This window comes from Serinus canaria, chromosome 25 (assembly GCF_022539315.1).
Source record: "Serinus canaria isolate serCan28SL12 chromosome 25, serCan2020, whole genome shotgun sequence".
Taxonomy (NCBI): Eukaryota; Metazoa; Chordata; class Aves; order Passeriformes; family Fringillidae; genus Serinus; species Serinus canaria.
Genome location: NC_066338.1, coordinates 13,949,560 through 13,974,824, shown reverse-complemented (window position 1 = coordinate 13,974,824; position 25,265 = coordinate 13,949,560). Strand labels below are relative to the sequence as shown.

The window sequence follows — 25,265 nt, the reverse complement described above, 5'->3', positions numbered from 1 at the left end:
CAAATTCCCCTTTTTCCCCTCAAATTCCCCTTTTCCCCCTCAAATTCCCCTTTTCCCCCCCAAATTCCCCTTTTCCCCCCCATCCCTGGGGGTCCCCTCACTCCCCCATCCCCCTCCCCAAACTCTGATCCCAAATTCCCCTTTTCCCCCCCATCCCTGGGGGTCCCTCACTCCCCCAGCCCCCTCCCCAAACTCGGACCCCAATTCCCTTTTCCCCCCCCATCCCTGGGGGGTCCCTCACTCCCCAGCCCCCCCCAAACTCTGACCCAAATCCCCTTTCCCCCCCCCCATCCCGGGGGTCCCTCACTCCCCCAGCCCCCTCCCCAACTCTGACCCCAATCCCCATTTTTTCCCCCCCCATTTCCAGGACCTGGAGCCCCCCCTGGTGCCAGGCCCGGCCCTGGCCCTGCTGCCCCCCCCGCGCTGCCCCCCACGACCCCCCGGGACCCCCGGGACCCCCCCCCGGGGGCTGGAGGGGCTCGGGGGTCCGGTGACCACGGTGGACGGGCGGCGCGAGGACGACATCGCCGTGCGGGACCCCTCCCTCGGGGGGCGGCTGCTGCTGGGACCCCCCCCGGGGACCTCCGCCCCGGGGAACCCCCCCCCAAAGGGGCGCGGGGGGAGCCCCCAGAGCCCCCCGCCCTCCATGGAGGAGCACCTGGCCAGCATGCACGAGAGGCTGCGGCACGAGGTGACACCTGGGGACAGCCGGGGTGACAGGAGGTGGGAGGGGGACAGAATGGGGAGGGGGTGACAGAATGGGGAGGGGGTGACAGAATGGGCAGTGAGGGACAGAATGGGGAGGGGGTGACAGAATGGGGAGGGGGCACAGAATGGGCAGTGAGGGACAGAATGGGGAGGGGGTGACAAGGAGGGGGTGACAGCATTGAGGAGGGGGTGACAAATGAGGAGGGGGTGCCAAAATGGGCAGTTAGGGACAAAATGGGGAGGGGGTGACAAGGAAGGGGAGGGTGACAAAATGGGGGGTGACAAAATGGGGGGTGACAGAATGGGGAGGGGGCACAGAATGGAGGAGGGGGTGACAGAATGGGGAGTGGGTGACAAGGAGGGGGTGACAGCATTGGGGAGGGGGTGACAAAATGGGGAGGGGGTGACAAAATTGTGGGGGATTGATGGGAAAAGGGGGTGGGACAGAACTGGGGGGGGGGGGGTGACAGCAGCTGGGGGGAGGTGACAGCACCAATGGGGAGGTGACAGCAGCAGGGGGGAGGTGACAGCAGCCAGGGGGAGGTGACAGCAGCAGGGGGGAGGTGACAGCAGCCTGGTGACCCCCCTGTCCCCCCCCAGCTCCCCAATTTCTTCCTGAAGATCCCGGACTACGCCCTGTACGCCCCCGACGTGGAGTTCCAGTGCCAGCACCTGCACCTGCACACGCGGTGGGTGACACTGGGGGGACACTGGGGACACTGGGGGGGGGGTCAGACCCACCTGCTGCACCTGCACACGCGGTGGGTGACACTGGGGGGACACTGGGGACACTGGGGGGGGGGTCAGACCCACCTGCTGCACCTGCACATGCGGTGGGTGACACTGACAGGGCAGTGACAGTGGGTGACAATGGGTGACAGTGGCAGTGTTGGGGTGGCACAGGGAGGTGACAATGGCACTGACACTGCTGTCCCCGTGTCCCCAGGGGCCGGGCCATGTAAGCCGTGGCCGTGGCACTGTGCCGGGCAGTGACAGTGGGTGACAGTGGCAGTGTTGGGGTGGCACAGGGAGGTGACAGTGGGTGACAATGACCCTCTCCGTGTCCCCAGGGGCCGGGCCATGTACGCCGTGGCCGTGCTGCTGTGCTGGGCAGTGTTGGGGTGTCACAGGGGTGGCACAGGGAGGTGACAGGGTGGCACAGGGAGGTGACAGGGTGGCACAGGGAGGTGACAGTGGCACTGACACTGCTGTCCCCGTGTCCCCAGGGGCCGGGCCATGTACGCCGTGGCCGTGGCGCTGTGCCGGGCCCTGGCCTGGGGTTACTTTGCCAGCCTCAGGCTGGAGGTGCTGGCGCTGACGCGGCACCCCGAGGACTGGAGCGTGCGGGCACGGTGGCGCCTGACGGGGCTGCCCCTGCACCTGCTGCTGCTGCGCTGGTACAGGAGAGACAAACGGACCCTGCTCAGGTGAGGGACACACCTGTGTCACCCCTCATTGTCACTGTGTCACCCCTGTGTCATCCCTGTGCCACCCCTGTGCCACCCCCTGTGTCACTGCCCCTGCACCTGCTGCTGCTGCGCTGGTACAGGAGAGACAAACGGACCCTGCTCAGGTGAGGGACACACCTGTGTCACCCCTCATTGTCACTGTGCCACCCCTGTGTCACCCCTGTGCCACCCACTGCCATCCCTGTGCCACCTCTGCCATCCCTGTGCCACCCCCTGTGTCACTGCCCCTGCACCTGCTGCTGCTGCGCTGGTACAGGAGGGACAAACGGACCCTGCTCAGGTGAGGGACACACCTGGGACACACCTGTGTCACCCTGTGTCACTGTGTCACCCTGTGCACCCGTGTACCCCGTGTCCCCCTGTGTCACTGCCCCTGCCCTGCTGCTGCTGCGCTGGTACAGGAGGGACAAACGGACCCTGCTCAGGTGAGGGACACACCTGGGGCACACCTGTGTCACCCCTCATTGTCACTGTGTCACTCACTGCCATCCCTGTGTCACTACCCCTTCTACCACTGGGACAAGTGGCACCTGCTGTGCTCAGTGTCACCCCTGTGCCACCGCTGTCCCCCTGGGGGGGTCGGTGCCACCCCCACGTCCCCGATGTCCCCAAGTCCCCCCCGTGTCCCCCCCAGGTCCTACGACGCCTTCTCCACCTTCTTCCTCAACTCCCAGGGGCTCATCCGCTGCCACCGCGTGGACAAGGTGAGTCCGGGCACCCTGGGGACACCCTGGGGACACCTTGGGGACACCTTGGGGACACCCTGGGGACATCCCCGGTGTCTCCTGACCCCGTGTCCCCCCTCCCCAGCTGATGCCAGCCCCCACGGCCGTCCCCGAGCCCAAGAAGCTGCTGGTGGCCGCGGCGCTGGCGGTGGCGCTGGCCCGGCCCTGAAGCCACCAAGGAGGGGACACCCGAGCGCCCCTCCCCCCCTCGGTCACCTGTCCCCTCGGTCACCTGTCCCCTCCCCCTCCCCTTAAATTAATGTACAGAATAAAGGAGCCGGCGGTGACATGGGGACAGCGGCGTCCCCGAGCGCGGGGCTCTGCCCCGGGGCTGTATTGGGGGGTCCCCAAGTGTCCCCAAGTGTCCCCAGGGTCAGCCCAGCTCCTCCCGTGATTTTCCGGTTTTTTTGGGCATTTTGCGGCCGCTGCCGTCCTCGAGCTCCTTGGCCTGGTAATAGTGGGGGGCCACCTCCAGCAGCCAGGCGCTGTCGATCTCGATCACCTGGGGACAGGGACACACCTGTCACACACCTGAGACACACCTGGCACACACCTGTCACACCCCTAGGGACAGCTGGGGACACCCCTAGGGACAGCCCAGGCCACCTCCAGCAGCCAGGCGCTGTCGATCTCGATCACCTGGGGACAGGGACACACCTGTCACACACCTGGCACACCTGGGACACACCTGGCACACCTGGCACACCCCTAGGGACAGCTGGGGACACCCCTAGGGACAGCCCAGGCCACCTCCAGCAGCCAGGCGCTGTCGATCTCGATCACCTGGGGACAGGGACACACCTGTCACACACCTGGCACACCTGGGACACACCTGGCACACCTGTCACACCCCTAGGGACAGCTGGGGACACCCCTAGGGACAGCCCGGGCCACCTCCAGCAGCCAGGCGCTGTCGATCTCGATCACCTGGGGACAGGGACACACCTGGGACACACCTGGCACACCTGTCACACACCTGGGACACACCTGGGGACATCCCTAGGGACAGCCTGGGCCACCTCCAGCAGCCAGGCACTGTCGATCTCAATCATTTTGGGACAATGACACACCTGTCACACACCTGGGACATCCCCAGGGACAGCCAAGGACAGGGGATGGGGATGATGGCTCGGGGTCACTGCTTTGTCACCTCACAGGTGCAGCACCCAGCGGGTCCCTTGTGTCCCCATACCCACACTGAGGGGCTGAGGTGTGACTGTGCCCCTGCCCTGTGTCCCTAGCTGTCCCCAAGGTGTCCCCAAGGTGTCCCAGGGTGTCCCAGCTGTCCCCAGGGTGTCCCAGGGTGTCCCCAAGGTGTCCCCATGTCCCCACCTGTCTCATGAACTCCTTGGAGGTGCACACCAGCTCGTGGTAGAGCACCCAGCGTGTCCCTGTACCCACACTGCCCTGTGTCCCAGTGTCCCCAGGGTGTCCCAGTGTCCCCAGCTGTCCCCAGGGTGTCCCCAAGGTGTCCCCACCTGTCTCATGAACTCCTTGGAGGTGCACACAGCTCCTGGTAGAGCACCCAGCGTGTCCCTGTACCCACACTGCCCTGTGTCCCCAAGGTGTCCCAGTGTCCCCAGGGTGTCCCCAGGGTGTCCCCAGGGTGTCCCCATGTCCCCACCTGTCTCATGAACTCCTTGGAGGTGCACACAGCTCATGGTAGAGCACCCAGCGTGTCCCTGTACCCACACTGCCCTGTGTCCCAGTGTCCCCACCCTGTGTCCCAGTGTCCCCAGGGTGTCCCCAGCTGTCCCCAGGGTGTCCCCAAGGTGTCCCCATGTCCCCACCTGTCTCATGAACTCCTTGGAGGTGCACACCAGCTCGTGGTAGAGCACCCAGCGTGTCCCTGTACCCACACTGCCCTGTGTCCCCCTGTCCCTGCCATGTCCCCAGGGTGTCGCCAGGGTGTCCCCAAGGTGTCCCCATGTCCCCACCTGTCTCATGAACTCCTTGGAAGGTGCACACAGCTCGTGGTAGAGCACCCAGCGTGTCCCTGTACCCACACCGTGTCCCTGTACCCACACTGCCCTGTGTCCCAGTGTCCCCAAGGTGTCCCAGTGTCCCCAGGGTGTCCCCAAGGTGTCCCCATGTCCCCACCTGTCTCATGAACTCCTTGGAGGTGCACACAGCTCCTGGTAGAGCACCCAGCGTGTCCCTGTACCCACACTGCCCTGTGTCCCCAAGGTGTCCCAGTGTCCCCAGGGTGTCCCCAGGGTGTCCCCAAGGTGTCCCCATGTCCCCACCTGTCTCATGAACTCCTTGGAGGTGCACACCAGCTCGTGGTAGAGCACCCAGCGGGGCTGCAGGGCGAACAGGGCGCTGTTGGGGTGGATGAACACGGGCTGCTGGTGCTTCACCGTGCGGTACCCGCCGCGTGCCAGGCGCGCCGTGTGGTAAAAGAACCCGGCCGTGATGGCCTGGGGGGACACAGGGGGGACACTGTTACTGGGAGGGACTGGGAGGGCACTGGGATACACTGGGAGGGCACTGGGATGGGTACCCGCCGCGTGCCAGGCGCGCCGTGTGGTAAAAGAACCCGGCCGTGATGGCCTGGGGGGACACAGGGGGGACACTGTTACTGGGAGGGACTGGGAGGGACTGGGATGGCCCTGGGATGGCACTGGGAGGGACTGGGAGGGCACTGGGATGGCCCTGGGATGGCACTGGGAGGGACTGGGAGGGCACTGGGAGGGACTGGGAGGGCACTGGGAAGGCACTGGGAGGGACTGGGAGGGCACTGGGATGGCACTGGGAAGGCACTGGGATGGCACTGGGAGGGACTGGGATCGGTGGATATTTTGTGGGATGTCGTGGAGGATATTTTGGGGTATTTTTGGGGTGGTTTCAGGGCATATTTGGGGCTGACCTTGCGGACCAGGTCGAGGTTGCCCCCACAGGAGGACGGGGCTGAGGTGTGATCGGGGGATATTTTGTGGATATTTTGTGGATATTTTGGGGTGTATTTGGGGTATTTTGGGGGCTGTTTTGGGGCTGACCTTGCGGACCAGGTCCAGGTTGCCCCCGCAGGAGGACGGGGCGATCTCCACGCGCTCCATCAGCCCCTGCAGCTGCTCCCGCACGTCGCGGGCCCGGCGCAGGGAGCGCGCCTGCACAAAGTGCTCGTAGCACCACTGCAGGGAGTGCCCGCTGGCCACCCACTGCACGGGGGACACCGGGGACACACGGGGGGACAGCAGGGGACATGGGGGACAGCAGGGGACAGCAGGGACAGCAGGGGACATGGGGGACAGCAGGGGACACACAGGGGATAGCAGGGACAGCAGGGGACACACAGGGGACAGCAGGGATAGCAGGGGGAGAGCAGGGATAGTAGGGGACAGTGAGGGCAGCAGGGGACAGCAGGGGGACAGCAGGGACAAAGGGGGACACCGGGACAGAAGGGACACGGGGGACACACAGGGGGACAGCGGGGGTAGCAGGGACAGCAGGGGACAGCAGGGGGACACACAGGGGACAGCAGGGATGGCAGGGATAGTAGGGGACAGCGGGGACAGCAGGGGGACATGGGGACAGCAAGGGATAGCAGGGGACATGGGGAACAGCAGGGACAGCAGGGGGACACCGGGACAGAAGGGACATGGGGGACACACAGGCAGAGGCACATGGTGACATTGGCACGGGGCGAGGGGACAAGGGCAGCCAGACAAGGACACACAAAGGGACACAAAGGTCAGCGCTGCTGCTGGACACGTCCCCAGCCCCCTGATGTCCCCATTGTCCCCGATGTCCCCATACCCCCCAATGTCCCTGCTGTCCCCACACACCTCAATGTCCCAGCTCTCTCCAATGTCCTGCTGTCCCCGCTGTCCCCACTGTCCCTGGTGTCCCCAATGTCCCCACACCCCCCACTGTCCCTGCTGTCCCCAACCCCCCAATGTCCCCGATGTTCCTGCTGTCCCCAGCCCCCTGATGTCCCCATTGTCCCCAATGTCCCCACACCCCCCAATGTCCCCAGTATCCCCAAGGTCCTCAATGTCCCTGCTGTCCCCGCTGTCCCCACTGTCCCTGGTGTCCCCAATGTCCCCACACCCCCCACTGTCCCTGATGTCCCCACACCCCTCAATGTCCCCAGTATCCCCAAGGTCCTCAATGTCCCTGCTCTCTCCAATGTCCCTGCTGTCCCCAATGTCCCTGCTGTCCCCACTGTCCTTGGTGTCCCCAATGTCCCCACAGCCCCCACTGTCCCCAACCCCCCAATGTCCCCACTCTCTCCAATGTCCTGCTGTCTCCGCTGTCCCTGCTGTCCCCAACCCCCCAATGTCCCCACTCTCTCCAATGTCCTGCTGTCTCCGCTGTCCCTGCTGTCCCCACACCCCCCAATGTCCCCAGTATCCCTCTGTCCCTGCTGTCTCCAATGTCCCCACACCCCCCCATGTCCCCAAGGTCCTCAATGTCCCCGCTCTCTCCAATGTCCCCACTTCCCCCACTGTCCCCACTGTCCCCCGGGTGTCCCCCGTGTCCCCTACCTGGTTGTAGACGTTGAGCAGCACCAGGTGGTCGCCCCCGGGCACGCTGAAGGCCACGCGGGCGCTGTCGGCGTGCAGCACCTTGTCCTTGGGCCGGTAGAACACGGCGTTGTTCACCGAGAGCATGGCGGCCACCGTCAGCACCTCCTCGGTACAGCCATACCTGATTGGGGACAGTGGGGACACTGAGGGGACATTGGGGACATGGCGGCCACCGTCAGCACCTCCTCCGTGCAGCCATACCTGATTGGGGACAGTGGGGACACTGAGGGACATGGGGAACTGGGACACTGTCAGCACTCCTCTGTCAGCCATGACTGGAATTGGGGACTGACGGGGGACACTGGGGACAGTGTACGGACTGGCGGCCACCGTCAGCACCTCCTCCGTGCAGCCATACCTGATTGGGGACAGTGGGGACACTCTGGGGACATTGGGGACACTGTCAGCACCTCCTCTGTGCAGCCATGACTGAGACATTGGGGACAGTGGGGACACTCAGGGGACACTGAGGGGACACTGTCAGCACCTCCTCGGTACAGCCATACCTGATTGGGGACAGTGGGGACACTGAGGGGACATTGGGGACATGGCGGCCACCGTCAGCACCTCCTCCGTGCAGCCATACCTGATTGGGGACAGTGGGGACACTCTGGGGACATTGGGGACACTGTCAGCACCTCCTCTGTGCAGCCATGACTGAGACATTGGGGACATTGGGGACACTGAGGGGACACTGGGGACACGGCGTTGTTCACCGAGAGCATGGCGGCCACCGTCAGCACCTCCTCCGTGCAGCCATACCTGATTGGGGACAGTGGGGACATCTGGGGACATTGGGGACACTGTCAGCACCTCCTCTGTGCAGCCATGACTGAGACATTGGGGACAGTGGGGACACTCAGGGGACACTGAGGGGACACTGTCAGCACCTCCTCCGTGCAGCCATACCTGACTGGGGACAGTGGGGACACTGAGGGGACATTGGGGACACTGTCAGCACCTCCTCCGTGCAGCCATACCTGATTGGGGACAGTGGGGACACTGAGGGGACATTGGGGACATGGCGGCCACCGTCAGCACCTCCTCGGTACAGCCATACCTGATTGGGGACATTGGGGACACTGAGGGGACACTGGGGACACCGTCAGCACCTCCTCCGTGCAGCCATACCTGATTGGGGACATTGGGGACACTGAGGGGACACTGGGGACACTGTCAGCACCTCCTCCGTGCAGCCATACCTGATTGGGGACATTGGGGACACTCAGGGGACACTGGGGACACTGTCAGCACCTCTGTGCAGCCATACCTGATTGGGGACATTGGGGACACTCAGGGGACACTGGGGACACCGTCAGCACCTCTGTGCAGCCATACCTGGGACAGGGGGGACACTGAGAGGACACTGGGACACTCAGGCGAGAGGGGACACTTTGGGGACACTTTGGGGACACTGGAGACACTTTGGGGACACTGGAGACACTTTGGGGACACTTTGGGGACACTGGGGACCCGTCTGTCACTCACTGCTCGCTCGCCAGGATCATCTTGGCCAACATGGGCTCCACGGGCAGCTCCGCCATGCGCCGGCCCAGCTGGGACAGGGACAGAGGGACAGAGGGACAGAGGGACAGAGTGACCACCAGGGACAGCCCCAGGGACACCCCCAGTCCCTCCCAGTGCTCCCAGTACCGTGGTGAGCTCCCCCAGGTGGTCCATTCCCCATTCCCAGTCCCTCCCAGTCCCTCCCAGTGCTCCCAGTACCGTGGTGAGCTCCCCCAGGTGGTTCATTCCCCATTCCCAGTCCCTCCCAGTCTCTCCCAGTCTCTCCCAGTGCTCCCAGTACCGTGGTGAGCTCCCCCAGGTGGTCCATTCCCCATTCCCAGTCCCTCCCAGTCCCCAGTTCCCAGTGCTCCCAGTACCGTGGTGAGCTCCCCAGGTGGTCCATTCCCCATTCCCAGTCCCTCCCAGTCCCTCCAGTCCTCCAGTGCTCCCAGTACACGTGGTGAGCTCCCCAGGTGGTCCATTCCCCATTCCCAGTCCCTCCCAGTCCCTCCCAGTGCTCCCAGTACCGTGGTGAGCTCCCCAGGTGGTTCATTCCCCATTCCCAGTCCTCCAGTCCTCCCAGTCCCTCCAGTGCTCCCAGTACCGTGGTGAGCTCCCCCAGGTGGGCTGTTCCCCATTCCCAGTCCTCCCAGTCCCCCAGTGCTCACAGTACCGTGGTGAGCTCCCCCAGGTGGTTCATTCCCCATTCCCAGTCCCTCCCAGTCTCTCCCAGTCTCTCCCAGTGCTCCCAGTACCGTGGTGAGCTCCCCCAGGTGGGCTGTTCCCTATTCCCAGTCTCTCCCAGTCCCTCCCAGTACCGTGGTGAGCTCCCCCAGGTGGTCCATTCCCCATTCCCAGTCCTCCAGACCTCCCAGTGCTCCCAGTACCGTGGTGAGCTCCCCAGGTGGGCTGTTCCCTATTCCCAGTCTCTCCCAGTCCCTCCCAGTGCTACCAGTACCGTGGTGAGCTCAACCAGGGTGGTACATTCCCCATTCCCAGTCCCTCCCAGTCCTCCCAGTCCCTCCCAGTGCTCCCAGTACCGTGGTGAGCTCCCCCAGGTGGGCTGTTCCCTATTCCCAGTCTCTCCCAGTCCCTCCCAGTGCTCCCAGTACCGTGGTGAGCTCCCCCAGGTGGTTCATTCCCCATTCCCAGTCCCTCCCAGTCCCTCCCAGTCCCTCCCAGTGCTCCCAGTACCGTGGTGAGCTCCCCCAGGTGGTCCATTCCCCATTCCCAGTCCCTCCCAGTCCCTCCCAGTGCTCCCAGTACCGTGGTGAGCTCCCCCAGGTGGTTCATTCCCATTCCAGTCCCACCCAGTCCCTCCCAGTCTCTCCCAGTCCCTCCCAGTACCGTGGTGAGCTCCCCCAGGTGGTCCATTCCCCATTCCCAGTCCCTCCCAGTCCCTCCCAGTGCTCCCAGTACCGTGGTGAGCTCCCCCAGGTGGGCTGTTCCCTATTCCCAGTCTCTCCCAGTCCCTCCCAGTGCTCCCAGTACCGTGGTGAGCTCCCCCAGGTGGTCCATTCCCCATTCCCAGTCCCTCCCAGTCCCTCCCAGTACCGTGGTGAGCTCCCCCAGGTGGTCCATTCCCCATTCCCAGTCCCTACCAGTCCCTCCCAGTCCCTCCCAGTGCTCCCAGTACCGTGGTGAGCTCCCCCAGGTGGTCCATTCCCCATTCCCAGTCCCTCCCAGTCCCTCCCAGTGCTCCCAGTACCGTGGTGAGCTCCCCCAGGTGGTTCAGGGCCCCCAGGGCGTAGAGCTGCTCCAGCGCCAGCACCAGCGTCTCGTGGGGGGGAGGGTCCAGGAAGTCAAAGTGGATCAGATCGTTGATACCTGGGGACACCTGGGGTCACCTTGGTGTCACCTCGGTGTCACCTGGCTGTCCCCGATCCCCCTGTGTCACCTCGGTGTCACCTGGCTGTCCCCGATCCCCCTGTGTCACCTTGGTGTCACCTCGGTGTCACCTGGCTGTCCCCGACCCCCCCCAGCATCACCCAGTCTCACCTTGGTGTCCTCAACCCTTCTGTGTCACTCTGGTGTCCCCAGTCCCCTCCCAGTCCCTCCCAGTGCCCCCCAGTCCCCATAACTCCATTCCCAGTCTGTCCCAGTCCCTCCCAGTTCCCTCCCAGTGCCCATAACTCCATTCCCAGTCTGTCCCAGTCCCTCCCAGTCCCCTCCCAGTGCCCATAACTCCATTCCCAGTCTGTCCCAGTCCCTCCCAGTCCCCTCCCAGTCCCTCCCAGTTCCTCCCAGTCCCCATAACTCCATTCCCAGTCTGTCCCAGTCCCTCCCAGTGGCCCCCAGTGCCCATAACTCCACTCCCAGTCTGTCCCAGTCTGTCCCAGTCCCTCCCAGTGCTCATAATTCCATTCCCAGTGCCCATAACTCCATTCCCAGTCCCTCCCAGTGCCCATAACTCCATTCCCAGTCTGTCCTAGTCCCTCCCAGTCCCTCCCAGTGCCCATAACTCCATTCCCAGTGCCCATAACTCCATTCCCAGTCCCTCCCAGTCCCTCCCAGTGCCCATAACTCCATTCCCAGTCTGTCCCAGTCCCTCCCAGTGCCCATAACTCCATTCCCAGTGCCCATAACTCCATTCCCAGTCTGTCCCAGTCCCTCCCAGTGCCCATAACTCCATTCCCAGTGCCCATAACTCCATTCCCAGTCCCTCCCAGTCCCTCCCAGTGCCCACCCAGGCTCTTGAGCAGCAGCACCAGTGCCCCCAGGTCGGCCCTCTGGATCTCGGGCACCGCCGTCTCCTCCAGCTCGTGCTGGAACGCCCAGGCCGTGTAGAGCCGGAAACACTTCCCGGGTGCCACGCGGCCAGCGCGGCCTGCCCGCTGATTGGCTGAGGCCTGGGGACAGGGACACACCTGTGACACACCTGGGACACACCTGGGACACACTGGGACACACTGGGACACACCTGGGACACACCTGGGACACACCTGGGACACACTGGGACACACCTGGGACACACTGGGACACCTGTGACACACCTGGGACACACCTGGGACACACCTGGGACACACTGGGACACCTGTGACACACGGCCAGCGCGGCCTGCCCGCTGATTGGCTGAGGCCTGGGGACAGGGACACACCTGTGACACACCTGTGACACACCTGGGACACACTGGGACACACCTGGGACACACCTGTGACACACCTGGGACACACCTGGGACACACTGGGACACACTGGGACACCTGTGACACACGGCCAGCGCGGCCTGCCCGCTGATTGGCTGAGGCCTGGGGACAGGGACACACCTGGGATACACCTGTGACACACCTGGGACACACCTGGGACACACTGGGACACGCCTGGGACACACCTGGGACACACCTGGGACACACTGGGACACACTGGGACACCTGTGACACACGGCCAGCGCGGCCTGCCCGCTGATTGGCTGAGGCCTGGGGACAGGGACACACCTGTGACATACCTGTGACACACCTGGGACACACCTGGGACACACTGGGACATGCCTGGGACACGCCTGGGACACACCTGGGACACACTGGGACACACCTGGGACATGCCTGGGACACACCTGAGACACCTGTAACCTGGGACACCTGTGACACACCTGGGACACACCTGTGACACGCCTGGCACCTGACTGGAACATGGCACTGTCACCTGTCACCTGCCCGGGACACACTGGGGACATGGCAGGGATGTGTAAAAATATGGGGGTGTGACAATGGATGGCAGTAAGGTGGCCCAGGTGACACAGGTGACACAGGTGACAATGAGGTGACACAGGTGACCCACCTTGGAGCAGGGGGTCACCACCAGGGACTCCATGCCTGTGCTGGGGGGCTCACAGGGGATGGCAGGGGCTCATAGCAGGTGACAATAAATGACAGTAAGGTGACAATAGATGGCAATACGAGGACGGCAGGTGTCACAGGTGACAATAAGGTGTCACAGGTGGCCCAGGTGACACAGGTGACCCACCTTGGAGCAGGGGGTCACCACCAGGGACTCCATGCCCGTGCGGGCGCTCACAGTGGCTCACAGTAGGTGACAGTAAGGTGACAATAGATGGCAATACGAGGATGGCAGGTGTCACAGGTGACACAGGTGACAATGAGGTGACACAGGTGACCCACCTTGGAGCACGGTGTCACCACCAGGGACTCCATGCCCGTGCGGGCGCTGTAGCTCTTCTGCTTGCAGAAGCCGGGGTCCAGCACGTACACGATGCCATCGATTGTCACCGAGGTCTCGGCGATGTTGGTGGCCACCACCACCTGTGCCAGGGGCGGGGCACGCGCTGGGACACGCCCTCGCAGGCCCCGCCCCTCCCCGACACACCCGGCTAAGCCACGCCCCATTCAAAGCACGTGCTGTTAAGCCCTGCCCACTTGGAGCGACATCCAATCACGATCTGCACTGCGGGCCACGCCCAATGAAGCCACACCCATTGTGACCACACCCATTCTGACCACACCCAATGGAGCCGCATCCAGTTTAGACCACACCCATTCTAGCCACACCCAATTAAGCCCCACCCACTCTGACCACACCCAATAAACCCACACCCATTTGCCCAACCTATTCTGACCACACCCAATTAAGCCCCACCCACTCTGACCACTCCCATTTGGACCCACCTACTCTGACCACACCCAATTAAGCACCACCCACTTCCACGAAGCCACACCCCCTCTCTTAAAGGGCCAGTGCACCTTGCTGGCTCTGTTAATGAAACCCCACCCCTCTCTCATTCCACCACGCCCCCTGCTGAGGCCCCGCCCCCCCTTAAAGGGCCAGCACACATTCCTGGCTCTGTAAATGAAATCCCACCCCCTTTCCCATAAGCCCCACCCCTCTCCCACTGCACCACGCCCCCTGCCGAGGCCCCGCCCCCCCCTTAAAGGGCCAGCAGACCTTCCTGGCGCCGGGGGGCGTGGGCTGGAAGATGCGGGCCTGCAGCTCCGAGGGCAGGTTGGCGTAGATGGGCAGCACCAGCAGCTCGGGCAGGCGCGAGCCCAGGCGGCGACAGCGCTCCTGCAGCAGCTCCACGCAGGCCTCGATCTCCTCCTGTCACCCCGGGGACATTGGGGACATTGGGGACATTGGGGACATCCAGGGGATTGGGGACACCCAGGGGACTGGGGACATCCATCAGGGATGATGGGGACAGGGACAGCATGGACAGCGCTCCTGCAGCAGCTCCACACAGGCCTCGATCTCCTCCTGACATCGGGGACATCGTGGGGACATCGGGGACACCCAGGGGATTGGGGACACCCAGGGGACAGGGACAGCACGGACAGCGCTCCTGCAGCAGCTCCACGCAGGCCTCGATCTCCTCCTGACATTGGGGACATCATTGGGGACATTGGGGACATTGGGGACACCCAGGGGATTGGGGACACCCAGGGGATTGGGGACACCCAGGGGACAGGGACAGCACAGACAGTGCTCCTGCAGCATCTCCACGCAGGCCTTGATCTCCTCCTGACATTGGGGACATCATTGGGGACATTGGGGACATCCAGGGGATTGGGGACACCCAGGGGACTGGGGACATCGGGGACATCAGGGATGATGGGGACAGGGACAGCACGGACAGCGCTCCTGCAGCAGCTCCACGCAGGCCTCGATCTCCTCCTGCCACCCTGGGGACACTGGGGACATCACTGGGGACATTGGGGACATCAGGGGACACTGGGTGACAAAGACTGGTGGCAGGAAATTGGGGTTGGGGACGGGGGAGCTCTCAGGGGAACGCGGACACCTGTGGGGGTGGGGACAGCAGGGGGACACGGGGACACCCCGGGGACACCCAGGGGACACTCAGGGACACCGAGGTGACAATGTGGTGACACTGAGGTGACACTGACCTGCCCGGTGAGGAAGACCAGGATGTCCCCAGGGGGTTGGGTGACGTGGATCTGCAGCACCGACACCACGCAGGCCTCCAGGTAATCGGCCTCAGGTGCCTGCGGGGACAGCGGGGACAGCAGGGGACACAGGGGACATCAGGGGAACACAGGGGACAGAGGGGACATCAGCACCAGCTGTCTCCAAAGGTCCCCAGCCAACCCCCCCTTCTCCTGTGTCCCCAAAGGCTCACAACACCCTACAGCCCCCAGGTACCCCTGAACAGCCCCAGTGTCCCCAGTGTCCCCCAATGTCCCCAAGTCCTCAATGCCCTAAATGCCCCCAATGCCCTGAATGTCCCCAATGTCCCCAATGTCACCTTGGTGGAGTAGATGTCCACGGGGAAGCGGCGCCCTGGGATGACCGGGTGTCCCCATGCTCTCATTGTCCCCAACGCCCCCAACGTCCCAGGTGTCCCCAGTGTCCCCAATGTCCCAGATGTCCCCATTATCCCCAATGTCCCCATGACACCTTGGTGTAGTAGATGTCCACGGGGAAGCGGCGCCCCGGGATGACCGGGTGTCCCCCATGTCCCCAATACCCCTGATGCCCTGGATGTCCAGATGTCCCCAGTGTCCCAGATGTCCCCAATGTCCCCAGTGTCCCAGATTATGTCCCCACGTCCCCATGTCCCCAGTGTCACCTGGTGTAGTAAATGTCGACGGGGAAGCGCCGCCCGGGATGACCGGTTGTCCCCATGCTCTCATTGTCCCCAAACGCCCCCAACGTCCAGGTGTCCAGGGTGTCCCCAATGTCCAGATGTCCCAATTATCCCCAATGTCCCCACATGTCCCAGATGTCCCAATTCCCCATGACACCTTGGGGGAGTAGATGTCACGGGGAAGCGGCGCCCGGGAGATACCGGGGTGTCCCCATGCTCTCATTGTCCCCAGTGACCCCAAAACCACCCTATGTCCCCAGTGTCCAATATGTCCCCAATGTCCCCAATGTAATGTCCCCATGAAACGCTTGGTAGTAGATGTAAGCGGGAGGGGGAAGCGGCAGCCCCGGGATGACCGGGTGCCCCATGTCCCCAATACCCTGTGCCCTGATGTCCCAGATGTCCCCAGTGTCCAGATGTCCCCAATGTCCCCAGTGTCCCAGATGTCCCCACGTCCCATGTCCCCAGTGTCACCTTGGTGGAGTAGATGTCCACGGGGAAGCGGCGCCCTGGGATGACCGGGTGTCCCCATGCTCTCATTGTCCCCAACGCCCCCAACGTCCCAGGTGTCCCCAGTGTCCCCAATGTCCCAGATGTCCCCATTATCCCCAATGTCCCCAATGTCCCAGATGTCCCCAATGTCCCCATGACACCTTGGTGTAGTAGATGTCCACGGGGAAGTGGCGCCCCGGGATGACCGGGTGTCCCCATGCTCTCATTGTCCCCAGTGTCCCCAACACCCCCTATGTCCCCAGTGTCCCATATGTCCCCAATGTCCCCAATGTCCCCATGTCCCCAATGTCACCTTGGTGTAGTAGATGTCCACGGGGAAGCGGCGCCCCGGGATGACCAGGTGTCCCCATGCTCTCATTGTCCCCAATGTCCCCAATGTCCCCGATGTCCCCAGTGTCCCCAATGTCCCCATGACACCTTGGTGTAGTAGATGTCCACGGGGAAGCAGCGCCCAGGGATGACCGGGTGTCCCCATGTCCCCAATACCCTGATGCCCTGGATGTCCAGATGTCCCCAGTGTCCCCATTATCCCCAGTGTCCCCAATGTCCCCAATGTCCCCAATGTCCCCATGACACCTTGGTGTAGTAGATGTCCACGGGGAAGCGGCGCCCAGGGATGACCGGGTGTCCCCATGCTCTCATTGTCCCCAGTGCCCCCAATGTCCCAGGTGTCCCCAGTGTCCCCAATGTCCCCAATGTCCCAATGTCCCCATGTCACCTTGGTGTAGTAGATGTCCACAGGGAAGCAGTGCCGAGGGATGACCAGGTGTCCCCATGTCCCCAATACCCCTGATGCCCTGGATGTCCCAGATGTCCCCAGTGTCCCCAATGTCCCCAGTGTCCCCAATGTCCCCAATGTCCCCAATGTCCCCATGACACCTTGGTGTAGTAGATGTCCACGGGGAAGCAGCGCCCAGGGATGACCGGGTGTCCCCATGCTCTCATTGTCCCCAGTGCCCCCAACGTCCCAGGTGTCCCCAGTGTCCCCAATGTCCCCAATGTCCCCATGTCCCCATGTCACCTTGGTGTAGTAGATGTCGACGGGGAAGCGCCGCCCCGGGATGCGGAAGACGGGCGCGTGGTCGAAGAAGGCCGAGAAGCGCTCGGTGTCCAGCGTGGCCGAGGCCACCAGAACCTTCAGCTGCGGCCGGAATCGCGCGATGTCCTTGATGAGGCCGAAGAGCACGTCCGTGTGCAGGGTGCGCTCGTGAGCCTCGTCCACCATGATCACACTGGGGACAGACATGGGGACATGGGGACATGGGGACATGGGGAGCACGTCCGTGTGCAGGGTGCGCTCGTGAGCCTCGTCCACCATGATCACACTGGGGACAGACAGGGGGACATGGGGACATGGGGAGCACGTCCGTGTGCAGGGTGCGCTCGTGAGCCTCGTCCACCATGATCACACTGGGGACAGACATGGGGACACGGGGACATGGGGACATGGGGAGCACGTCCGTGTGCAGGGTGCGCTCGTGAGCCTCGTCCACCATGATCACACTGGGGACACGGGGACACCGGGGATGGACATGGGGACAGGGGGACACCGGGATGGACACGGGGACAGGGGGACAGGGGGACACCGGGATGGACACAGGGACACGGGGATGGACCATGGGGACACCGGGATGGACACGGGGACATGGGGACAGGGGGATGGACATGGGGACACCGGGATGGACATGGGGACAGGGACAGGGGGATGGGGAAAAGGACAGGAAAAAGGACATGTCCCCAGGGTCCCCTGGCTGTCCCTGTCCCCAGTGTCCCCAGTGTCCCCAGTGTCCCCAATGTCCCCAGTGTCCCCAGTGTCCCCATTGTCCCCAGTGTCACCTGTAGAAGGCCAGGTCAGGCTCTGTCAGGAACTCCCTCAGCAGCATCCTGTCCTCAGTGTCCCCAATGTCCCCAATGTCCCCAGTGTCCCCAGTGTCCCCAGTGTCCCCAGTGTCCCCAATGTCCCCAGTGTCCCCAGTGTCCCCAGTGTCCCCAATGTCACCTGTAGGAGGCCAGGTCGGGCTCTGTCAGGAACTCTCTCAGCAGCATCCTGTCCGTCATGTACTTGAGCACCGTGCGCTCCGACGTGCAGTCCTCGAAGCGGATGCTGTACCCCACCTTGGGGACAAGGGACACGGCCCTGTCACCCCCTGGGGCTGCTGTCACCTCCCTGGGGCTGCTGCCACCCCCCCGGGGCTGCTGTCACCCCCCCTGGGCTGCTGTCACCTCCCTGGGCTCGCTGTCACCTCCCTGGGCTGCTGCCACCCCCCGGGGCTGCTGTCACCCCCCCTGGGCTGCTGTCACCCCCCAGGGGCCGCTGTCACCTCTCTGAGCTCCCTGTCACCCCCCGGGGCTGCTGTCACCCCTCCGGGGCTGCTGTCACCTCCCTGGGGCCGCTGTCACCTCCTTGAGGCCACTGTCACCTCAGGGTCACTCAGGCCACCCCTGTGGTCATTCACACCTCCCCAGCTGTGTCACCAGAATGTCCCCAAAATGCCCAGGACCTGTCCCCAAGGTTGGAGGTGGGGATGTGTCCCCACTGTCCCTGGTGTCACCTCGTTGCCCAGCCTTGTCCCCAGTGTCCCCCCCACATCCCCAGTGTCCCCCCCAGTGTCCCCCCCATGTCCCCAGTATCCCCATTGTCACCTCGTTGCCCAGTTTGTCCCCAGTGTCCCCCCCACATCCCCAGTGTCCCCAGTGTCCCCCCCAGTGTCCCCGCTGTCACCTCGTTGCCCAGCTTTGTCCCCACTGTCCCCGGTGTCCCCCCATGTCCCCAGTGTCACCTCGTTGCCCAGCTTTGTCCCCACTGTCCCCAGTGTCCCCCCATGTCCCCAGTGTCACCTCGTTGCCCAGCTTTGTCCCCAGTGTCCCCCCAATGTCCCCCCATGTCCCCAGTGTCCCCATGTCCCCACTGTCACCTCGTTGCCCAGTTTGTCCCCAATGTCCCCCCTACATCCCCAGTGTCCCAGTGTCTCCCCCAGTGTCCCCAGTGTCCCCATTGTCACCTCGTTGCCCAGCTTTGTCCCCAGTGTCCCCAGTGTCCCCAGTGTCCCCATTGTCACCTCGTTGCCCAGCTTTGTCCCCAGTGTCCCCCCCAATGTCCCCCCATGTCCCAGTGTCCCCATGTCCCCATTGTCACCTCGTTGCCCAGCTTTGTCCCCAGTGTCCCCATGTCCCCCAGTGTCCCCATTGTCACCTCGTTGCCCAGCTTTGTCCCCAGTGTCCCCAGTGTCCCCAGTGTCCCCATTGTCACCTCGTTGCCCAGCTTTGTCCCCATCTCCACGGCCACCCTGGCTGCCACGCTCATGGCTGCCACGCGCCGCGGCTGCGTCACGCCGATCTTCAGCCCCCCCCGCGTGTAGCCCTGGGGACAGCGGGGACAGGAGGGGGTCAGGGGGGGTGACAGAGACCCCCGACCCCCGAGGGACCCCCCCGGACCTGAGCTGACCCCAAACACGGGAACTGAGCGGCCCCAAATCCCCCCAGGACCCCAAATCCTCTCCAATCACCCCCAGTGTCCCCAACCGACCCCCAGTTCAGTCCCAGTCCCTCCCAGTGTCCCACAACCCCTCCCAGTCCCCCCCAGTTCAACCCAGTTCATCCCAATCCTTTCCCAACTTGCTCCCAGTCCCTCCCAGTCCCCCCCAAACACCTCCCAGTCCCCCCCAGTCCCTCCCAGTTTCTCCCAGTCCCTCTCAGTCCCCCGCAGTCCCTCCCAGTCCCTTCCAATCCCCTCCCAGTGCCCCCAATCCCCCCCAGTCCCCCCCAATCCCATCCCAATCCCCTCCCAGTCCCTCCCAATCCCCTCCCAGTCCCCCCAGTCCCCTCCCAGTGCCCCCAATCCCCCCCAATCCCATCCCAGTCCCTCCCAGTCCCCTCCCAGTCCACCCCAGCCCCCCCAATCCCATCCCAATCCCTCCAATCCCATCCCAGTCCCTCACAGTCCCCTCCCAGTCCCCTCCCAGTCCCTCCCACTCCCCCCCAGTCCCCCCCAATCCCCTCCCAGTCTCTCCCAGTCCCCCCCAATCCCCCCCAATCCCATCCCAGTCCCCTCCCAGTCCCTCCCAGTGCTCCCAGTGCTCCCAGCCCACCTCCTCGTGCAGGTACTGGGGGATCTGGGTGGTTTTCCCCGAGCCCGTCTCGCCCTCGATCACCAGCACCTGGTGCTGCGCCACGGCCGCCACCAGCTCGTCCCGGAAGGGGAAGATGGGCAGGGCCCGGCGGCCGTCCTGCAGCGACTGCCGGCGGCGCTCGGCCTCGGGGACGGCCTCGGGGACATCCTGGGGACACATTAGTGACATCGGGGTCACCCTCAGTGTCACCAAATTCACCCCAATATCACCAGTAACCACCCACTGCCGGCGGCGCTTGGTCTTGGGGACGGCCTTGGGGACATCCTGGGGACACCAGGGACACATTAGTGACACCGGGGTTACCCTCAGTGTCACCAAATTCACCCCAGTGTCACCCCGGTCCCACCAGTAACCACCCACTGCTGGCGGCGCTCGGCCTCGGGGACATCCTGGGGACACCAGGGACACCTCAGTGACATCGGGGTCACCCTCAGTGTCACCAAATTCACCCCAGTGTCACCAAATTCACCCCAATATCACCAGTAACCACCCACTGCCGGCGGCGCTCGGCCTCGGGGACATCCTGGGGACACCTCAGTGACATCGGGGTCACCCTCAGTGTCACCAAATCTCCCCCCCAAGCCCCCCCAGACCCCACCTTCTGGGGGTCTGTCCCCTCTAACTGAGCAGCACTGACGAACTGCACCATCTCCTCCTCCTCAGCAGCAGCAGCAGCTCGTAGTCCCCCCCAAATCCCCCCCAAACCCTTTCCCATGACCCCAAATCCCCCCCAAACCCAGTCAGGACCCCCCCAACCCCCAGACCCCACCTTCTGGGGGTCTGTCCCCTCCAGCTGGGCGGCACTGACGAACTGCACCATCTCCTCCTCCTCCAGCCCCCTAAACCATCCCAACTCCCCCCCAAACCCAGTCAGGACCCCCTGGCTGACCCCAGACCCCACCTTCTGGGGGTCTGTCCCCTCTAACTGAGCAGCACTGACGAACTGCACCATCTCCTCCTCCTCCAGCAGCCCAAACCATCCCAAATCCCCCCCAAACCACCCCTTAACCCTTTCCCATGACCCCAAACCCAGTCAGGACCCCCCCAAACCCCCAGACCCCACCTTTTGGGGGTCTGTCCCCTCTAACTGAGCAGCACTGACGAACTGCACCATCTCCTCCTCCTCCAGCAGCAGCAGCTCAAATCTGCCCCAAACCCTTTCCCATGACCCCAAATCCCCCCCAAACCCAGTCAGGACCCCCTGGCTGACCCCAGACCCCACCTTCTGGGGGTCTGTCCCCTCTAACTGAGCGGCACTGACGAACTGCACCATCTCCTCCTCCTCCAGCAGCAGCTCGTAGTCGGGGCCGTGCCGGGCGCGGGCGTCGCGGGCCCCGAAGCGCAGCGCGGCCGCTCCCAGCAGCTGCTCCTCCCAGCGCCGCTGCTCGTCCCGCGGCGCCAGCGCCTCCTCCTGCGCCTCCTCCCGCTCCGGGATCTTCTGCGGGGGCACCCGGGGGTCAGGGATGGGGAATTTGGGGGGTTTGGGGGGAATTGGGATCATGGGGAGGGGGTTTGGGGGGGTTTGGGATCATGGGGAGGGGGTTTGGGGGGATTGGGATCATGGGGAGGGGGTTTGTGGGGTCAGCGAGGGGAATTTGGGGGGTTTGGGGGGGTTTGGGATCATGGAGAGGGGGTTTTGTGGGGTCAGCGAGGGGAATTTGGGGGGTTTGGGGGAGATTGGTGGGGGGTTTTTTGGGATTCATGGAGAGGGGGTTTGTGGGGTCAGCGAGGGGAATTTGGGGGGTTTGGGGGGGATGGGGATCATGGGGGGGGGTTTGTGGGGTCAGCGAGGGGAATTTGGGGGTCTGAGGGGGATGGGGGGGTTTGGGATCATGGGGAGGGGTTTTGTGGGGTCAGCAAGGGGAATTGGGGGGGTTTGGGGGGGTTTGGGATCATGGGGAGGGGGTTTGTGGGGTCAACAAGGGGAATGGGGGGGTTTTGGGGGGGATTGGGGGGTTTGGGATCATGGGGAGGGGGTTTGTGGGTCAGGGATTGGGAATGGAGGGGTTTTGGGGGAGATTGGGGGGGTTTGGATCATGGAGAGGGGGTTTGTGGGGTCAGCGAGGGGAATTTGGGGGGTTTGGGGGGGAGATTTGGGATCATGGAGAGGGGGTTTGTGGGGTCAGCGAGGGGAATTTGGGGGGTTTGAGGGGGATTGGGGGGGTTTGGGATCATGGGGAGGGGGTTTGGGGGGGCAGAGATGAGGTCTGGGGGGATTTGTGTTTCCCAGGTGCGCCCTCACCTTGTCCCTGCTCTCCTCGGGGATGTGGTAGCGGCTGCTCCTCCCCAGGTACCAATTTCGGGATTTTTCATGTACCAATTTCAGGATTTTTTATGTACCAATATCAGGATTTTTCATGTACCAATATCAGGATTTTCGTTGTGTACCATTTTGGGATTTTTCAGGTGTGAATTTCAGGATTTTTCAGGTGCCAATTTCAGGATTTTCATGTACCAATTTCGGGGTTTTTTCAGGTGTGAATTTCGGGGTTGTTCAGGTGTGAATTTTGGGATTTTCAGGTGTGAAATTCAGGGTTTTTCAGGTGTGAATTTTGGGATTTTTCAGGTGTGAAATTCGGGGTTTTTCAGGTGTGAATTTCAGGATTTTCATGTAACAATTTCGGGATTTTTCAGGTGTGAATTTTGGGACTATCCATGTACCAATTTCAGGGTTTCTCATGTACCAATTTCGGGATTTTTCAGGTGTGAATTTCAGGATTTTTTACGTACCAACATCAGGATTTTTCATGTACCAATTTTGGGATTTTTCAGGTGTGAATTTTGGGATTTTTCAGGTGTGAATTTCAGGATTTTTTACGTACCAACATCAGGATTTTTCATGTACCAATTTCGGGATTTTTCATGTACCAATTTCAGGATTTTTCCGGTGTGAATTTCAGGATTTTTCAGGTGTGAGTTTCGGGATTTTTCATGTACCAATTTCAGGGATTTTCATGTACCAATTTCGGGGTTTTTCAGGTGTGAATTCTGTGTTTCCCAGGTGCTCCCTCACCTTGTCCCTGCTCTCCTCGGGGATGTGGTAGCGGCTGCTCCTCCCCAGGTACCAATTTCAGGGATTTTCATGTACCAATTTCGGGGTTTTTCAGGTGTGAATTTCGGGATTTTTCATGTACCAATTTCAGGGTTTCTCATGTACCAATTTCGGGATTTTTCATGTACCAATTTCGGGATTTTTCATGTACCAATTTCAGGATTTTTCGTGTACCAATTTCGGGATTTTTCATGTACCAATTTCAGGATTTTTCAGGTGTGAATTTCAGGATTTTTCAGGTGTGAAATTCGGGGTTTTTCAGGTGTGAATTCCGGGATTTTTCAGGTGTGAATTTCAGGATTTTTCATGTACCAATTTCGGGATTTTTTCAGGTGTGAATTCGGGATGTTTCATTGTACCAATTTGGGGTTTTTCAGGTGGGAATTTGGGATTTGTCATGTACCAATATCAGGATTTTTCATGTACCAATTTCGGGATTTTTCATGTACCAATTTCAGGGATTTTCATGTACCAATTTCGGGGTTTTTCAGGTGTGAATTTCAGGATTTTTCATGTACCAATTTCGGGATTTTTCAAGTGTGAATTTCGGGGTTTTTCAGGTGTGAATTCTGTGTTTCCCAGGTGCTCCCTCACCTTGTCCCTGCTCTCCTCGGGGATGTGGCAGCGGCTGCCCCTCTCCAGGTGTGAATTTTGGGACTATCCATGTACCAATTTCAGGATTTTTCATGTACCAATTTCGGGATTTTTTATGTACCAATATCAGGATTTTTCGTGTACCAATTTTGGGGTTTTTCAGGTGTGAATTTCAGGATTTTTCATGTACCAATTTCGGGGTTTTTCAGGTGTGAATTTCGGGGTTTTTCAGGTGTGAAATTCGGGGTTTTTCAGGTGTGAAATTCGGGGTTTTTCAGGTGTGAATTCCGGGATTTTTCAGGTGTGAATTTCGGGGTTTTTCATGTACCAATTTCAAGATTTTTCAAGTGTGAATTTCGGGGTTTTTCAGGTGTGAATTTTGGGACTATCCATGTACCAATTTCAGGGTTTCTCACGTACCAATTCCGGGATTTTTCATGTACCAATTTCGGGATTTTTCAAGTGTGAATTCGGGATTTTCATGTACCAATTTCAGGGATTTCATGTACCAATTTCGGGGTTTTTCAGGTGTGAATTTTGGGATTTTTCATGTAGCAATTTCAGGGTTTCTCACGTACCAATTCCGGGATTTTTCATGTACCAATTTCGGGATTTTTCAAGTGTGAATTTCGGGGTTTTTCAGGTGTGAATTCTGTGTTTCCCAGGTGCTCCCTCACCTTGTCCCTGCTCTCCTCGGGGATGTGGTAGCGGCTGCTCCTCTCCAGCTCCTCGCGGGCCCCGGCCCGTTTGTAGTCGCGGGCCAGGTCGCGCAGGCGCCGTTTGTAGCGCAGCTCGCGGCGCTCGGGCGCCGTCAGCGCCTCCTCCCCGAAGAGCAGCTCCTCGTCCTGGATCTCCTGCTCCAGCTCCTCCAGCTTCTCCCGCTCCCGCTTGGCCAGGTACTCGCGGCGGGAGCGCTTCCGCAGCTCCGGGATCTGGGGAAAACGGGGAGAAAATGGCATTAAAGTGGGAAAAAATGGCATTAAAGTGGGAATAAATGGCATTAAAGTGAGAATAAATGGCATTAAAGTGGGAAAAAATGGCATTAAAGTGAGAAAAAATGGCATTAAAGTGAGAATAAATGGCATTAAAGTGGGAAAAAATGGCATTAAAGTGAGAAAAAATGGCATTAAAGTGGGAAAAAAATGGCATTAAAGTGAGAAAAAATGGCATTAAAGTGGGAAAAAATGGCATTAAAGTGAGAATAAATGGCATTAAAGTGAGAAAAAATGGCATTAAAGTGAGAATAAATGGCATTAAAAATGGGCAGGTACTCGAGGCGGGAGCGCTTCCGCAGCTCCGGGATCTGGGAGGAAATAGGAGAAAATGGGGGAAAACGGGGAGAAAATGGCATTAAAGTGGGAAAAAATGGCATTAAAGTGGGAAAAAATGGCATTAAAGTGAGAATAAATGGCATTAAAAATGGGCAGGTACTCGAGGCGGGAGCGCTTCGCAGCTCCGGGATCTGGGGGAAACGGGGG

The 25,265-nt window shown here is 61.5% G+C and overlaps 2 protein-coding genes and 2 long non-coding RNA genes across 24 annotated transcripts in view; 3 read left to right on the top strand and 1 right to left on the bottom strand.

Moving 5' to 3' along the window:
* The window catches only part of C25H6orf136 (chromosome 25 C6orf136 homolog), a 4,417-nt gene extending 1,119 nt beyond the window's left edge, over nucleotides 1-3,298 (top strand). The window contains exons 2-6 of the mRNA XM_050984851.1: nucleotides 368-691; nucleotides 1,309-1,397; nucleotides 1,935-2,135; nucleotides 2,812-2,881; nucleotides 2,988-3,298. Of these exons, the coding sequence (XP_050840808.1) occupies nucleotides 368-691; nucleotides 1,309-1,397; nucleotides 1,935-2,135; nucleotides 2,812-2,881; nucleotides 2,988-3,071 (768 nt within the window). The 3' untranslated portion in view covers nucleotides 3,072-3,298. The remainder of the gene's footprint in view (nucleotides 1-367; nucleotides 692-1,308; nucleotides 1,398-1,934; nucleotides 2,136-2,811; nucleotides 2,882-2,987) is intronic.
* DHX16 (DEAH-box helicase 16) lies at nucleotides 3,187-24,893 on the bottom strand. Of its 19 annotated transcripts, XM_050984386.1 has the most exons (19): nucleotides 24,465-24,880; nucleotides 21,364-21,579; nucleotides 20,100-20,288; nucleotides 19,262-19,372; nucleotides 18,011-18,126; nucleotides 17,033-17,243; nucleotides 14,798-14,896; nucleotides 13,839-13,991; nucleotides 13,058-13,198; nucleotides 11,986-12,019; nucleotides 11,830-11,933; nucleotides 11,627-11,789; nucleotides 10,649-10,767; nucleotides 8,923-8,990; nucleotides 8,002-8,020; nucleotides 7,393-7,536; nucleotides 5,902-6,063; nucleotides 5,149-5,322; nucleotides 3,187-3,404 (listed from the first exon to the last, which is right to left on the bottom strand). In XM_050984386.1, the coding sequence occupies exons 1-19, from the start codon at nucleotides 24,870-24,872 to the stop codon at nucleotides 3,276-3,278; spliced, it is 2,760 nt and encodes a 919-aa protein (XP_050840343.1). In that variant the 5' UTR covers nucleotides 24,873-24,880; the 3' UTR covers nucleotides 3,187-3,275. The 19 variants fall into 19 exon arrangements, with proteins under 19 accessions (XP_050840343.1, XP_050840338.1, XP_050840336.1 ...); XM_050984381.1 differs by lacking the exon at nucleotides 8,002-8,020 and adding an exon at nucleotides 8,618-8,636 and having other exon boundaries at nucleotides 11,627-11,829; nucleotides 11,883-12,019; nucleotides 24,465-24,881; XM_050984379.1 differs by lacking the exon at nucleotides 8,002-8,020 and adding an exon at nucleotides 8,547-8,565 and having other exon boundaries at nucleotides 11,627-11,829; nucleotides 11,883-12,019; nucleotides 24,465-24,881.
* LOC127060703 (uncharacterized) lies at nucleotides 9,078-10,667 on the top strand. 3 transcript variants are annotated; one of them, XR_007780006.1, is made up of 4 exons: nucleotides 9,078-9,177; nucleotides 10,153-10,224; nucleotides 10,306-10,377; nucleotides 10,595-10,667. It is a non-coding gene; the product is annotated as an uncharacterized LOC127060703 (long non-coding RNA). The 3 variants fall into 3 exon arrangements; XR_007780005.1 differs by lacking the exon at nucleotides 9,078-9,177 and having other exon boundaries at nucleotides 10,125-10,224; XR_007780007.1 differs by lacking the exons at nucleotides 9,078-9,177; nucleotides 10,595-10,667 and adding an exon at nucleotides 10,450-10,501 and having other exon boundaries at nucleotides 10,125-10,224.
* Nucleotides 22,931-23,789, top strand: LOC127060701 (uncharacterized). The gene is made up of 3 exons (XR_007780003.1): nucleotides 22,931-23,120; nucleotides 23,249-23,478; nucleotides 23,685-23,789. It is a non-coding gene; the product is annotated as an uncharacterized LOC127060701 (long non-coding RNA).
* Nucleotides 24,894-25,265: the final 372 nt, after the last annotated feature.